At 51.4% G+C, this 15,789-nt stretch overlaps 1 protein-coding gene across 5 annotated transcripts in view; it reads left to right on the top strand.

Annotated features, from left to right (window-relative positions):
• Nucleotides 1-15,789, top strand: part of Ankrd6 (ankyrin repeat domain 6) — a 171,503-nt gene that overhangs the window by 149,299 nt on the left and 6,415 nt on the right. For all 5 annotated transcript variants that reach the window (XM_015994185.3, XM_042270958.2, XM_076564024.1 and 2 more), the window contains 8 exons: nucleotides 2,248-2,346; nucleotides 3,622-3,720; nucleotides 5,301-5,399; nucleotides 6,158-6,235; nucleotides 9,358-9,462; nucleotides 10,516-10,647; nucleotides 10,980-11,165; nucleotides 12,034-12,186. In XM_015994185.3, the coding sequence (XP_015849671.1) occupies nucleotides 2,248-2,346; nucleotides 3,622-3,720; nucleotides 5,301-5,399; nucleotides 6,158-6,235; nucleotides 9,358-9,462; nucleotides 10,516-10,647; nucleotides 10,980-11,165; nucleotides 12,034-12,186 (951 nt within the window). The remainder of the gene's footprint in view (nucleotides 1-2,247; nucleotides 2,347-3,621; nucleotides 3,721-5,300; nucleotides 5,400-6,157; nucleotides 6,236-9,357; nucleotides 9,463-10,515; nucleotides 10,648-10,979; nucleotides 11,166-12,033; nucleotides 12,187-15,789) is intronic.

The raw sequence follows: 15,789 nt of genomic DNA, 5'->3' as shown, positions 1-15,789 counted from the left end.
ACGTTCTGCAGACAGCTTCTGAGGGATCTTCTAGAAAGTGCTTCTTATTTAGCAAAAACAGCATCACATTGGAGAGACAGTACCCATCATTTGGGGTGCTGATCATGCATGTACCGTAGGCCACAGTTTAATGGCAGGTTTGAAGGTGAGGTTTTCATAAAATCTGTTTTTTAGGAATGAATCATGTCTCATGAGTTCAGACAAGTGTGTGTGGTTGTGTAACTGCCAACGCCAACATAGAACGCTCCGTCACTTCAGAAAAGTTCTTTTGTGCCCTTTGGTGGCAGTGCCCCAGTCAACCCCGCCAAGCCGCTAGAAACCACACCTCTGTGTCGCCTTTTCAAAAATAAACCTTGTTTCCCTGAGTGTTTGGGACTCCCAGTGTTGTTACACTTGTTGCTAGTTCAGTCCTTCTATGGCTGAAGAGTACTGGACTGTGTGGATGTACTGCGTGTTGTTAACCCAGACTACGGTGCGCGCTCTCTCTCTCCCCCCCCTCCCTCCCTCCTTACTCATTTTATTTTATGTGTATGAGTATTTTGCCTGCATGTATATATGTGCACCACATGTGTGCCTGGTACCTGCAGAGCATCGGGTCCCCTGGAACTGACTAGATTTATTGATGCTTGTGAGCTGCCTGTGGGTGCTGGGAATTGAACCTGGGTCCTCTGTAAGGGCAGCGAGTGCTCTTAATTTGTGGGCCATCTCTCTAGCCCAATGTTTACTTTTCTTGATCAAAGGAATTTCCTACATAATTGACATTTCTTAGTGGCAAAGTAAACTCTGTGTGCTATATTTCTAGAACCATTGGATTTCTTTGATTTCACTCATTTTTTTCAGCATATATTTAACCACTGCCTTGAAGTCAGAGATCAAGAGTATTTAAGACATAAGTAGATGCTTTGTTGTGGAGAGCTAAGTTTGCCATGGTCTTAGCCTGGAAATTAAAACCTCAAAAAAAAAAAGCCAAAACAAACAAACAAATAAAAAAACAAAACAAAAAACAAAACCAACTCTAAGCCAGGCTTGATTATCAGAGAGATTTCTCAGAATGCGAGACCTCAACTGCTAGGTCAGGCTTCACCCCTCAGGCTGAGGAAATGAGAGTCCAGAACAGGGCCACAGCCCTGCACCCAGGACCTTGAAAGCATCCCCATCCCGGTGCTTGTGGTGTGGAGTAGGGTGTCAGGCAGGGGAGAGACATCAGGCCACTGGCTTGCCTTCCCCATCCCTCGAGGTAATGCCCAACAAGCCTAATGAGAGCCATGGTTGTGGGTAGTTAAGTGCTGATGATACACTTATTTTGGTACTTTCACCCACGTTAATTTTGATTTATTTGCTTCTTATTTACTTCAGTGCTGTAGTCTTCTTTTTCAAAAAGAATAGTATACCTGGAGTTTCTGGAGACACGTGAGGTCTGGAGGAGGGGAGGGCAGGGGAGGGGATGCCCCAAGCTGTGGGCAGGTGAGACCGCAGCTCGCAAGGTCACAGGATAAAGCCCCTAGCCTGCGTGTGACCAGCGTGTGCTCAGAATACCTTGCCTGCTTTTCCCATGCAGTAATGAGAAAATGCTTTCCTGGGGGGTAATCAGCAGCTGTTAGGACCCCTGTTCCCCTAGAACCAAAGAGTTCTGTTCACACTGTGGCATTTGCAAAATTACTGTGGACATTTTTCTGAGGTGGTGTTTAACTATGGTAAGCAGTGGTATTGCCCCTTAGGTCAACATTTTTCCATAGTTCAAGTGTTTATGTTTTAAAAAGTTGAGGAACAGGCATCTCCAAACAGGCCTACAAGTCACGTGTTAGCCCCGCCCCTTCCCGGAAGTATCAGAGCCCAGCTACTGGCGGCTGGACAGAGTCATCTCTGAGCCAGGGTTCAGAGCTGCACACATGCTCGTGGTCCAGGGAATACAAGGACCAGGAATACTCATGCTCAGGGCCTCAGGAAGGAGGGCTTAAGCTGCATTTCTGGTCAAGCAGTCAACCCAAGCGTGCGAAGTGCTTATGAATGTCTTTAACTCATGGCGGGCAGAGACAGGGCTCAGAGCCAACGTTTAGGGACAGGGGACTTTACAGCCTGTTGGGACTCTACATTCACAGTTCCAGTATCTGAAACACCAGCTGGGATCTCTGTCATGATGCAGAATGTGGCAGTGGCTGGATTCTCCGAGTGGGAATCTCCGTGTGCAGGCAGGGCTGTGCTGGCGCCTGCTGCTAACTCATCCCCTCCTCTCCTCCTCTCTCCCAGGCAGGGAACACAGCTCTGCACCTGGCCTGCCAGAACAGCCGCTCCCAGAGCACGCGCGTCCTCCTGCTGGGTGGCTCCCGGGCTGACCTCAAAAACAACGTGGGTGAAAGTACCAGATGCTCGCGGGTGCTCTCTGTTGTATTACCTTGGGAAAGAACCCTAAGAAGAGTCAGTGTTAATATCTAGACACTAACGTGCACGCGCGCTTGGGGCCTAATCTTTAAATGAATTTTTTGCTAATTTTCTAAGGGACCATTTGGGGGAAAATGCTGCTTCCTCCATTTGCGTCTCCAGTTTACTTTATCATTTCTTCACCATGTGTCTGTCAGGACTAGAAGGCTTGTAGATCAGCAGTCCTCAACCGGCGGGCCGCGACCCCTTTGACAAAACTCTACCTCCAAACATATTTACATTATGATTCATGACAGCAAAATCGCAGTTCTAAAGTAGCAATGAAATAATTTTATGGTGCATGTGGGGTCCCCACTGCATGAGGAGCTGTATCAGAGGGTCACAGCATTAGGAAGGTTGAGAACCACTGCCGGAACTGCTTCAAGCACATCTCCCCACGTAGAGCCTTGCATTGTGGCTGTCCGGGACAGTACCAGGCAGGGCGGTCCTGTGACACTCAGGACCCAGCCTCTCCCCAGGGCAGCTGCTGCTAACCGCAGTGTCCTTCCCGTGAGCAGGCAGGGCAGTGGCTGTAGACGAATGTCACTAAAGGGGCTTGAGAGCATCCTACCTCCTGGGTTTTCTGAGGAGAGTGCGCGGCTTAGGCTCTTCTCAGAAACTGCCAGTATCTGCCTGTTTAGAGCAGAGTTGTGTAAAACAGTTCTAGAATTCACTGTGCTGAGTGGCCATGATCGTCTAGACAGACGGAAACCGGCAGCAGGAACCTACAGAGCATCGTGGCAATCTGTCTCTGAGTTGTCACAGACGTGGGGTCTGGCCTTGCCCACAGAGAAGGAGTCTGAGATTTTCTGGTTTATCAGCTCCCTAGGCTGTCTTGCTCACAGAGGATGTTAGCATCCATCCAGCTGTGCTAGGTCTCTGCTGGGAAACATTCCAAAGCAACACTGTTGCTCTAGCGTCCTTTATCCCAGACACTGTAGGGAGGCCGGGTCCATGGAGCCTATCACTCACGTTAGCTTTTCCAAAGTGCTCATGGGAGCAGGTGTCTAGTTTATATACGCAAAGCAAAGCAAAGGCTCTTGGGATTGTAGCAGCTGTGTTGCAGGGTGGCTTCTAGTTCAGGCTGAGACTCCCTACAGCGTAGGCAGTTGTCTGCCAGTGCTGAAGTGACGCGCTTCCCTGGTGTGGTAGATGTGTGTTAGTCACTGCTGACTGTGCTGAGACTTTGATTTCGGTCCACAGGCAGGGGACACCTGTCTGCATGTGGCTGCGCGGTATAACCACTTGTCCATCATTAAACTGCTCCTCGGCGCTTTCTGCTCCGTTCATGAAAAGAACCAGGTCAGTTCACGTGCCCTCTTCATGGCCACGGGGTACAGACGGGGTAGAGGCTGCTGGGAGGTGTTGCCCTCTGGCTTGTCTGGGACTCCACCAGCAATGGTCCTGGCTTACCTGGCCGCCTCCATCCTTGGACGTGTACCCATCCATTCCTGTGCGGATGGATCACCACAGTTACATGCTGAACATTTGTGGGAGATCTACCTGTGACTTGTGCTTATACTGTGATGGTGTCAAGAAGAAATCTGCAAAGAGGAGTGGGGTGTGGGAGGGGAGCGAGGGAACGGGGCGTCTCATGGGTTCTGCTCTTCCGTTCCCTGCTCTGCCCTTCTGTGTGAGCTGCTGAGGCCCCCGTTTCTGTTTGCCTTTGAGGGGGACTGGGTGCATAAACCTGGAATTAAAACTAGATTGTGGAACAGATTAAACACCTATAACAGCGGCTTCGAGCCTCCCTGGCGGCTTATGAGAGCCGTCAGGGACATTATGAACTGCCCTGGGTCTCCCACCCCATGTGAAGGAGCCCAAATCTCTGTGCTTTGGGTTCAGCAGAATACTTTTGCACATCTCCCTTCTGAAGGTGTGCCGGGTTAAGAACCATTAACTGGTCAAAAGCCATTTCCCAGTAGCTTCCAGGTCAGAGGCTACCCACCTTTCAGTCCCCACCCACCAGCCTTAGCAGCATGTGACAGTCACCCTGGAACTTAAAAAACAGAAAACAAAAGCCTCCCATCTCAACCTCACCCTCAGAAATCCCCACATCCCACCCACACTATACCCGAGGGAGTCCAGTCCAGGAGTGGGACCCTGGCCTCAGCATTTCTCAAGATGCGGAGTCATTTCCTCAACACACGCAACTAGTGATGTGGGTGAAATAGGCCTCTGCCTCTCCTCAGAGATGGCTGGATTTTCACACCGCCCGTGAATGCAGACTGAGGCTCTGTCTGCTCTGGCAGGGGAGGATGAATCTCAATTCTCCTGGGTTCGTCTGGCCCACATCTGTCCTTCCCTGTGGAAATGACAGCCTGTCTTTGGGAACTGGGCTCATCATCCGGGAATACTTCATATAAAGAGAATATGAAAACGTAGAGGCTGGAAGGGGAAGTGTAGAAAACAGTCAGCCTTAACCAAAGCCCAGGCCTTGGTGACTCACCTGAGCCTGCGGATGACCAGTCCCAGGCTCCCTGGTCCATGAAGGCCAGGCATAAGTCCTCTCTCAGCTTTTCCTCAGTCCCAGCTCAGAAGCCAAGTGCTAACTCTGACCTCCCTGGGCCGATACACAGAGTCCAGAGCTCTGGGTGACATGCTCTTAGCCCCCCAGCCTGCCTCCCAGAGTCTCAAAGGCCCTCCATTCTCAGCAACCCAACTGGTCCTCTTCAGCTCTACATATGTGGCCCTGGCCTGTAGCTTCTAGACTCGATGTTATGAATGAATGCATTGACCACTCAGCTTTGGGGCCTCGTCAAGGCTTTCACAGTGAGCTTCATGTTTATGGGGTAAATCCTGTTTAGGGGCCCAGGTAGAGATGCATCGTTAGCCAGGAACAAATATGTGAGTTTAGCAAGCTGTCTTCTGGTTGCTTTCAGGCTGGAGACACAGCCCTCCATGTGGCTGCTGCCCTAAATCACAAGAAGGTAGTTAAAATCCTGCTGGAAGCTGGCGCTGACACGACCATTGTGAACAACGTAAGTTGAACCGCAGCGGTGAGTTTCAGAGACTCCCAGCCCCTGGAGATTCAGTGAGCGTCACCCTCCACAGGCGCTGGGATGCTCATCAGGATTGGGCCGGCTCTGAGCAGCCCTGGGACTTGACACTTTGAGACACTGGGCTGGGGTGAGCACAGAGAGTTCTGAGGGGTTCTCAACAAGCTAGCATGCCGGCCTCAAGATGGCCTCCTGGCCAGTGTGAACCCAGCTCAGAACTCCCTGTCTCCTCTCCAGGACTCTGCCCTCCCATCCTTCCCTTTCTCCGTAGGCCTGGTCATTTCTGTAGGACCCCGAGCCAGCACCCTTCTTCCTCCAAGGCTCTGGGACACTGAAGCTAGGATTATCTCTGTGGCCAGCTCACCCTGCCCCCACACCCTCCTCCTTCATTAAACCTCTGATCTGGCCTGGTGCTGTAGTTTCTTACCTTGTGCATGGTGACCAGGACACACTCTCCTTTGGAATCCCACTGACAGCCACTGCTGGCGTTTGATCTTGCAGCCTGCATCGCGGCTGTAGCTCTGTGCTGAGACCGCGCCTGTGGGAGAATTTGTGCCCATAAGTGGATTTTCGGATCCTCTGTGTCGCTCAACAGACATGTCCTGCCCTCTGAGGCTAAGAGGCTTTAATGAGCATTGCTGATATACGCCACTGCAGAGCTGAGGCCGAGTGTGATGGAGAGTGGAACTGCCCACTCCTGGGGTCGCTTTCTCACCTGTCTTCCCTGTGTCTTTCCTCAGGCAGGCCAGACCCCCCTGGAGACTGCCCGCTACCACAATAATCCCGAAGTTGCCCTGCTACTCACCAAGGCTCCCCAGGTAGGAGTCGCAGCATCTCCCTGATCATGTGGGGCTGCACAGTTGCTTGGGTGCCGCTGGCTGTGATCTGTTGAAGCCAGGTGAAAATGAAGAAGAATTGATGTGCTAAGAAGCAAGGCAGGGCAGCGCATCTATGTGGCGCCAAGCCCCGCTCGTTACCCAGGGTGCCATTCTCTCTCTGGGGTGTGATCTTGCTACCCCGAGCTTCCTGGACTCTCCCTTCTCAGCTGCCCAGCGAGGGCAGAAGTTCCCGTTTAAAACACTGTAGGAGAAGGCTGTGGCTGACGTAGGGCTGGTCCCTCCTGTAACACATGGGACAAAGGCCTTGGAGAAGTGAGGGGGCGTTTCCCGGAAATGTAGGTCAGGGGATCATCCTGTCCAGCTAGAACAGTAAATAGCCACTGGAGGCAGTGAGGTGCAGATTGAGTCTCCCCTCTTGTTAATTGAATCTGGGTACTTTGGTCTTTGCTCTGGAATGATGGCTGATGTCATTAACTGAGGTTGACATTAGGTAACCATAAGGAATTTGTAATTCTGGCACCCTGAAATCACAACTTTTCTCCCTTCGTACTTACATCCTCCCCAGACAGTTTCTCTGTAATTGAGCTAAGACAGGACGATGCTCTGTAGTGTTCACCATTACTCGTTCCAGTGGAAGCAATCACTTCCTTAGTGTTGGGAAGGCAGGCTAGTCCAGAGCAAGGCTTGGAACGCTCATTTGTCCAGTTTATTGAGGCTCGGGGTTCATGAGCCTAACTAACCATGCTGCTAGTTCCCGGGCCCAGCATATCACAAGACCCTCCTTTCACTTAATTTTAAAGACACGCTCATATGCCTGGCAGCAGTTTCCAGGCTGTTGACGGTTCTTCTCTTTTGTAAGAGGGACCACCCTCTTGCACATGGAGCTGGTGCTACTCAGTGGTGTCTGGACATCCATGCCCGCTGATGTGGGCAGCAGGTGTGAGAAGCTGCTAGAAGTGTAATGCCCCGCTGTAGGGAGCATGTGAAATCCCGAGGGGATGTGGGTTGTTGACATAAGAATGGCCGTGTCAAGGACCCCGATGCCTCAGACCAGTGGAAGCAGCAGAGCCTTCCCCGGGTGATGTTGGAGAAAGAGCAAAGCCAATGAGCCCCCAAAGCTGAGAATGGAGGGACTCAAAACCCTCCTGGTCCATGAGTGGGTGCTGAGAGTGTATGCAAAAACTGTCCACCAAAGCTTCTCCCCCACAGATATTTACGATCTGAGGACTGACCCCCTACAGAGACTGCGCATACTCAGATTAGCTAAACCTGCCACCTTGTCCAGTTGGAAACCACAAACCCTGCCCACCTCCCTGTTCAACTGTATATAATAAACAGGCTGAGCTTCTAGGGTGTTGCAGCCGCTCCATCAGAGTGAGCCCAGACAAGCCGATCTCAGCTTCGCATGTCTGTGTGGCCATGTGTCTGTGTGCCTGTGTGTTCTTCATGCCTTTGTTGCCCCTAGTCAGGGTCCTAGGACCCCATTCCAGCTTTGTGAAATATGGAAAAATGCTGGTCTGTCACAGTCAGAAAGCAGAGAAGGTCAGGAGTTTCAGTTTCAACATCTGGAAGTTTGATACCCACTCAGCCCTCTCCCCCGTCACATGCCCCTGTAGGGCGGCAGGTCTTGTGGGGTGCAGAGTTCACCAGGCACACAGAGAGCACTGTGTTTTCAGCCCACCTGTCCGCTGGCTTGCAGAGCTCAAGGATCTTCACCCTCGCTCTCCTCCTGAACTGGCCTCCTTTGCATTTCTGTTGAAGCATGGCCTCGAGGGCTGGAGAGATGGTCTGGGAGCTGAGAGCAGTGGCTGCTCTTGCAGAAGACCCGGGTCCAGTTCCCAGCACCCACATAGGCGCTTACAGCCATCTGTAACTCCAGTTCCCAGCATCCAGTGCCCTCTTCTGGCCCCTGTGGGCGCGGCATGCCTGTGGAGCTCATACGTGACATAATACGTTCTTTGCATCATGTTTTTGTTGCCTGTAGTTCACACACAGCCTGCTTTGTCTGTAAAGAAAAATCCTTTTGTTGAAGTCTTTAGTTAAGTATGGTGGCCACAGCAGTACTGAGAAGAGGCCTCTGGGCCAGCGTTCACAGACTCCTGGAGTCTGGAAAGCGCTGCCGATGTTCTGTTTGGCCCACGTTTCCCTGAGAAAGGCTGTGGGCCTTGCAGTTCTCTTCAGTCAGTGGAGGACACTTGCTGCCGCTGCTTTGTGTCACTTGTCATAGATGACAGCTGTGGTTCACAGATGTGAAGAATTTCAGGCCCGAGGTCAGCTGTGCCGATGTAAGATTCCACACACGGTGAGCAGTGAGCACTGGTGACTTTGTCAGACTTACCGCCGAGTCTGAACTGTCACCAGCAGGCTCTGAGACTTTTATATTCTTACACACCTTGGGCCAGAGGTCGACGGTTCTTGGTGCCTCAGGTCTGTGTGCAGTGGCTAAAGACAGGCTGACCCCAGCAGCTCCCCGTCTTTGCATTTGATGAGAAGGAGTCCCGAGCATCCAAAACCATGTGCTAAAACTCCTTATCCAGTTGCTGCTGGGTCCCCCAATGTCACTGTCCCATGCCCTTGTTGGTTCCTCCTGCTTTACGCATTGTTAGGGGCAGGTACAGTCCTCCTTCCGGGAGCCACAGTTAGTCTGACGGCCGACAGATACACCTCAGTGACGTCAGAATTAAACTGACGGGTTTTTTGCACACACTTTGGTCAAGGGAACTGGAAGGTGGAAAACCAGGCTGTCTGGAGCAGGGCCGCCTCCTGACATGCCATTCCTACCCTGGTTTTTACGTAAGTGGCTTTCTCAGGAGTTAGGCTATGCACACCTATCTGGCCGTGCCAGCCTAGCACATAAATGCCTGTTATTGTCATCACAGAAGTCTCTTGTGATCAGAAACAATGTACCACCCATTCCTGGGTCCCTTTTGTGCTCAGCACAAGACTAAGGGGGTATAGGAAGTCCAGAGTTTTCTGTGGCTCCTAGTGTTTGCCACCAGGCTGTGGGTCCTGTGAGGCCAGAGAGCCACGCCCAGGGCACTCTGCCACGTGTTGATGCCGCCTTCCTTCATCCCTGCAGCGATGGCGTCTGTCTCTTTCAGATCTTGCGCTTTAGTCGTGGGCGAAGCCTGAGGAAAAGGAGAGAGAGACTCAAGGAAGAGAGGAGGGCGCAGTCTGTGCCCAGAGATGAGGTGGCGCAGAGCAAGGTATGGGGGCCCTGCCACAGACCTCAGCTGCCCGCTTGCCTAGCCCTGCTGCTGCCCTCCTTGGTGGGTCCTTCCCACTGGGTGCAGGCCACTGCCCCTTCCTCATGTCCCTGTCTGTCCATCGTTCCAGATCCTGTGTCCTTGTGTGGGGTGAGAGTGCCCTCCAGCCTCCCTGTGTGCCCCGGGTGTCTGTGCCCTTCATCCCATAGTGGACACACTCTACTATGCCCTGAATCACGCAGAACTTTGGTTCCGCAGCTGGGGTGTCCATGTTGTGACCTGGGACCTTGTTAGTAATGCAGATTCCCAGGACTCAGCTTGGACCTGCTGGAATAGAGCTCTGGGTGGGGGCAACCTTGCCTATTTGAACAAGCTCTCTAGGTGATTCTGAGCTCCACTAGCCCAGCCTGCTTCCTCGGTTTCTAACTAGAGAATGGAGCAAGGCTACTCCTCTGGCTTCTGCGTGTAAGTCAGAAAAGCATGGCACAGGGCACAGCAGGATTGCACAGCACATAGAATACAAGCTTGACATGGAGATTCACCCCTCAGCAGGTACCACTGTGCATTGGGCAATACGGTATTCTTTGTCAATTTTTTTTGAGGGGACAAGGTCTCACTGTGTAGCCCTGGCTGGTCTGGAACTTGCTAGATAGACTAAGCTGGCCTTGAACTCCCAGAGATCCGATCCACCTGCTTCTGCTGAGATCAAAGACATGTGTGAGGTGCCCCGCTCTTTGAGAGTCCTTGGCGGGGACTATGATATAGAGACCTTTTTGGACACACAAGATATTGTTACTAATCTGGGTGTGGTGCCGCACACCTTTGATCTAAGCCCCGAAGTATGCACCCAAGAGCCCACTTCAATTCATCCAGATAAAAGCCCAGCCAGCCAGAGGCTCTTGCTGAGCCTGGCCACCGTGCAGAAAGCTTTTGTCATTGGCTAATGTCCCTATGGCTTCACTATTGGATGGAGTCTTGTAAGCACGAGTTTACCCCGCGGGGGTCAGAGGCCAAAGGCTCAAGTGGAACAATTTGGGGGCTTTTCGTTTGTAGGGAAGTGTCTCAGCAGGAGACACCCCCAGCAGTGAGCAAGCTGTCCCCCAAAAAGAGGAAGCTAGAAGAGATTGCCCATCAGCTTCCCAGGAGCCCAGAAAGGATGACAGGAGGAGAAAGTCAAGGCCAGAGGTGAGGAGCAAGCAGGGGCCGGGTAGGGGGGCACATTTGGGGTGGCCTTGGGAGAGGGTCTGTGGTGGTGACTCACCCAGGCGGGACGCCATGCCTCTGGTTGGCTGTTTGGGAATATGAACATAAGTATGAAATCCACCGGCTTCAGACACTGGAGAGGGCTGCGCACGTGTTTCTGGGTGTGCTGCCCTGAGCTCAGAAGCAAGGTGGGGTTCTTCAGTTTTTCTTTTCGAGACAGGGTTATCCCGGGCAGCACTGCATGGGATGGGAATGGCGGCAGGATCACTCCAGCGGGTGTTGCAGGGACCTAGCGGTGGCTCTCCCTCCCACAGGTGTCAGCACTGTCTGACCCCACCCCAGCAGCAGACCAACAGCCAGGACACCAAAGGAACCCACACAGTCATCACCACCCCAAAAAGAAGAGCAGACATCGATGCTGGTCCCCACCTCCGCCCCACGGGTTCAGGGCGTACCAGCTCTACACGCTGTACCGGGGCGAGGACGGCAAAGTGATGCAGGTACCACACAGCTGCAGTGGCCTGCAGAAGCCAAGGCTGCTGCAGCCTGTGCCTGGAGGTCGATGGCCACTCAGGGCTTGACTTAGCCAGATGTGAGCCACAAGCCTCCCCATCCAGACGGTGCAGATGTACCATGCCATGTGGGCCCCAGAAAACGGCACTGCCCGTAGCATTCTGTACCATCCTTAGGGGACTTCCGTCTTGAGGCCCCAGAGGGGGCGGGTTCAAGCCTCTTTAAGATAGGTACTATGCCTTACCCTCTGAATCTTCGTGCATTTGGACCCAAAGCTCAATCAATGGGATATTCCAAAGCTAGCTTGGGGATGAGTTTTGTCCTCTTAGTCTTCCGTCTCCCCCTGGCACCCTGCGTGGCGTGGCGGTTACCCAAGATGATTTTTGAATAAAGAAGGCCTAATTTGCTAATGTCTACCTCTCTGTCTGTCTGTCCGTCTCTCCCTCTCCCCGCCCCCCCCCGTGTGTGTGTGTGTGTGTGTGTGTGTGTGTGTGTGTGTGTGTGTGTGTGTGTAAGAGAGAGAGAGAGTATTTGTGTGTGATAGATTGTGTGTATGTATTTGAGTGCACACTCCTGTGCGTGTACTTGCAGAAGCCAGCGGAGGGTGCTGGGTTCCCTGCTCTATCACTTTACATCTTATTCCTTTGAGACAGGGTCTTTCACTGAAGCTGGAGGCCAGCAAGTCCCAGTGATCCTCCTGTCTCTGCCCCCACAGCTCTGGGTTTACAGATGTACATGCCTGGATTTTTCCATGGGGGCTGGGATCTGAACCCAGGTCCTCAGACTTGCACAGCGAGTGCTCTTGCCCACTGAACCATCTTTCCAGCCCCTGATTCCGTTTTCATTCCCCCCCAGGCACCAATAAAGGGTTGTCGCTGTGAACCTCTAATCCACAAGCTGGAGAACCAGTTGGAGGCGACTGTGGAGGAGATAAAAGCCGAGCTGGGATCGGTGCAGGATAAAGTGAACACGAAGCTGGGACAGATGGAGAGCAAGACCCAGCACCAAGTAAGCCAGTGCTCAGCCTCCCGACGACAGGGGTGAAGGCAGAAGACGATTCAGAGATGTTAGGGCTTCCGTGTGGCTGCCCTGGGGCACAGGAAGAAAGTTAGGGTTATAAAAGCTAGGTGTTCCTGCCAGGCATAGTGGCCCTGCCTGTAATGCCAGCACATAGGAGGCTGAGTCAGGGGGATCACAAATTCAAGGACATCTGGGCAATGGTGAGGCTTTGTCTCCAGGAAGAAAGAAAGAGAGGAAAGAAGGAAGGAAGGAAGGAAGGAAGGAAGGAAGGAAGGAAGGAAGGAAGGAAGGAAGGAAGGAAGGAAGGAAAGAGACACAGACAGAGACAGAAAGAGACAAGAGAGAGGGAGGGAGAGAGAGAGAGAGAGAGAGAGAGAGAGAGAGAGAGAGAGAGAGAGAGAGAGAGAGAGAGAGAGGAGAGAGAGAGAGAGAGGAGAGAGAGAGAGAGAATCTGGGCGGTGGTGGTACACACCTTTAATCTCAGCACTTGGGAGGCAAAGGCAGGTGGATCTCTGAGTTCCAGGCCAGGCTGGTTTACAGAGTGAGTTCCAGGACAGCCAGGGCTACAAAGAGAAAGCCTGTCTCTAAAAACAAAAAACAAAAACAAACAAACAAACAAGACAAAAAAGAAAAAAGGAAGGAAGGAAGGAAGGAAGGAAGGAAGGAAGGAAGGAAGGAAGGAAGGAAGGAAGGAAGGAAGGAAGGAAGGCAGGCAGACAATATATTCCCATTATAGAACTTTTTTTTAAAGAAAGAGAAAAGAAAAACATTAGTGAGGAAAGCAAATTACCCACAAGCCTCTAGTGATTAAAAAAGAAAAACTATTGATATTCAAATGTATTTTCTTCATCTGTGTTCTTCTGAGACTGGGTTTCTGGCGTCAGCCTTGCCTCAGACTCCCGACCTTCCACCTCCCCTGCCCGAAGGCTGGGTTGTAGGTCTGCACATCTGGTCTCATGCGCTGGGTTCTGAACCCAGGGCTTCCTGGCGTTAAGCAGGCACTTACCGAGTGAGGTACACCACCAGCTCCTTTGTTCAGCTTTTTATCAGGAAAAGCTGAGAGAAGAGGATAATGAAATAGCAGATGCATTTATACTCGTACTGAGAGTCGACCCATTTTCCGTTTTGGTTTTAAGACAAAGTGACACTCTGTGGCCCAGGTTGGTCTTGAACTCTGATCCCCTTCCAAGTGCTGGGGTTGGAAACATGGGCCCCACATCCAGCTTCAGCTCTTAGTCTGCTGCTTTGAGTCGCTCTTACTGCCTTACTGGTCCCTCTTCTCACACTGGAGGAGACTGAGTCACCATGTGCTGCCATATTACCTCTCAGTAGCTCAGTGTGCCCCCTAGGGATAAGCACAAAATTCATCACATCTGAGAGAATCAATGATAATTGCACCATATCCAGTTCATGTTTGGACTTTCTCAGTTGTCCCTAAGTATTTTATTTAGTTGTTTTCCATAGGTTATTTTTTTTATTTAACCCTTTGAGACAAAGTCTCAAGTAGCCCAGGCTGTCCTCAGACTTATCACGTGGCAGGGATGGGTGGTGCATGCTGCCACACCCAGCTGTTCAGTTTAATCTTAGCGCAGGATCCTTTGTGCACCTGACTGCTGGGTTCTGTGCTCTCTCTGAGAGGCTCACAGTCCCTCCCAGCCGTCTGTCTCTTCGGAGCATCCATGCCGGTTGTCTTACAGGACCGGCTGCCCTCTGGATCTCTTCCCTAGTTCCCTCGTGAGTGTGTGAGTTGTGTCTTCATCCCTGCACATCCGCCAACAGAAAGGCCTGAGGCCGTGGTTCACGGTTCTGAGAGTGTGGTCCCTAGGCGGCGGCAGCAGCAGCAGCGGAGGCTGGCGAGGTGAATTCTTGGGCCTATTCCTGACTCACTGAGTTGAGTTTAATGACCATGACTGAGTGGATCCCTCAAGCTTGTGAGGAGCAAAACCTCCAAGAGCTGCTGCTAAAGTCTGTGACCAGAGTTCAACACAGTTACGTAGGATCCAATAAATACTTCTGCAAGCATAGTCCTGGTTTGCAGTGTGTCAGGGTGCTTCACAGTCGCTGATGCTAAGATGGGCCCTAGTTCTCTTCCGCTGTGAAAGTACACTTTCCTGTCACTAACAGGAAATGTGCAGTGAGTAGGATTTTTCACTAAGCTACACTTTAAGGAGACAGATAGAATAATATGTCTGGGGGAAGTGCTCCCCATTGAAGGAATGTGATGCCTAGCACCACCCCCTCGGGCTTGCTTCCTCCTCCTTGGAGGCTTTCTTTAGAGCTCAGACCCGCCATGACGATCTCTGGATCCACATGGACCCTTCCGGCAGCCTTCTTTCCCATCCTGCAGTGTGCCTCAAGGTGCAGCGCTGTGTGGGAGGATATTTGCATATCCTTTCCCTCAGTTCTATACCTCACAAGCACTTTCCCGTGTCTTTAGATGCATAACATTCATCTAGTAGTGCAACATAATTTACTTATTATTAGATTTTTCTCTTACGCTTATGAATAATATTAAGATGAAAGTTTGCATATGTGTTTTTTGGATACTTCTCAGACTTTAAAATGTTTTTACATTTAATTTTGTGTGTGTGTGTGTGTGTGTGTATGTGTGAGTGTGTGTATGTGAGTGTGTGTGTGTGTGTGAGTGTGTGTGTGTGTGTGTGTGTGTGTGTGTGTGTGTGTGTGTGTTGGTGGAGGTCAGAAGATAACTAGTCTCTCCTCCCCTGTGAGTCCCAAGGACTGAATTCAGGTTCTCAGTCTTGGTGGCAGATGTCTTTACCTACTGAGTCATCTTGCTGGCCCATTTTCGGTCTTGGGCTTAGCGTTAGGATAATTTGGTCCAACGTTAATGCTCGAGGCTCTCGGTGATGCTGGCAGGTTACCTCCTAGACAGGTGGTACCTGTTTATATTCCACCAGGATCTGAGGTTCTGTCTCAAATTCTTGCCATCATTTAATATTTACTTTTTCAAGTTTGTGTTCAATGGACATTGCTGAACTAACTCTCTCTCTCTCTGGTGAAGCTGTACTAACACACATTCTCGCTCCCTCTTTCAGACAGTATCTCACTGTGTAACTCTGGTTAGCCTAGAACTTGCTATGTAGACAAGGCTGGCCTGGAACTCAGAGAGTCCCTCCTGTCTCTGCCTCCAGCATGCTGGGATAAAGGGTGTACCACCCTGCCCACTGAGGCTGAACATTTTTTCTGACTTACTTACCTCTTGCATTTTGTGGAAAGAATATTTGAAAACTCTTCAGGTCATGATGTATTAGCCAGTCTGTACCCTCAAAGGACTGTGCCAGATAGAAAGCTAGATCCTTAGGGCCTCGTGGTAATGTGGGGAGGATGGCAGATTGGCAGGTCAGTCCTCTTTCCAAGGGTCAAGGACAGGACATGAGCTGACTGTGTTAAGTCAGGTGCCTGGGCCAATGCTGTCACTTTTCAAGAAGCCCTGCACACCTGCTTCTTGGGTGTGGATGTTTCTCCAGCAGACGAGGAGGAGAAGGCATCCTGGAAATAGGGAGAGTAAGCAGTTCCCCCTTACCCCCCCCCCAAAAAAAAAACAAGAGACACAAGAGAGGAGGCTCACCC

The sequence above is a fragment of the Peromyscus maniculatus genome, chromosome 2, assembly GCF_049852395.1.
Source record: "Peromyscus maniculatus bairdii isolate BWxNUB_F1_BW_parent chromosome 2, HU_Pman_BW_mat_3.1, whole genome shotgun sequence".
Lineage (NCBI taxonomy): Eukaryota > Metazoa > Chordata > Mammalia > Rodentia > Cricetidae > Peromyscus > Peromyscus maniculatus.
Note: the sequence above shows the minus strand (reverse complement) of the source record. Positions and strands in the feature narration are given on the sequence as shown.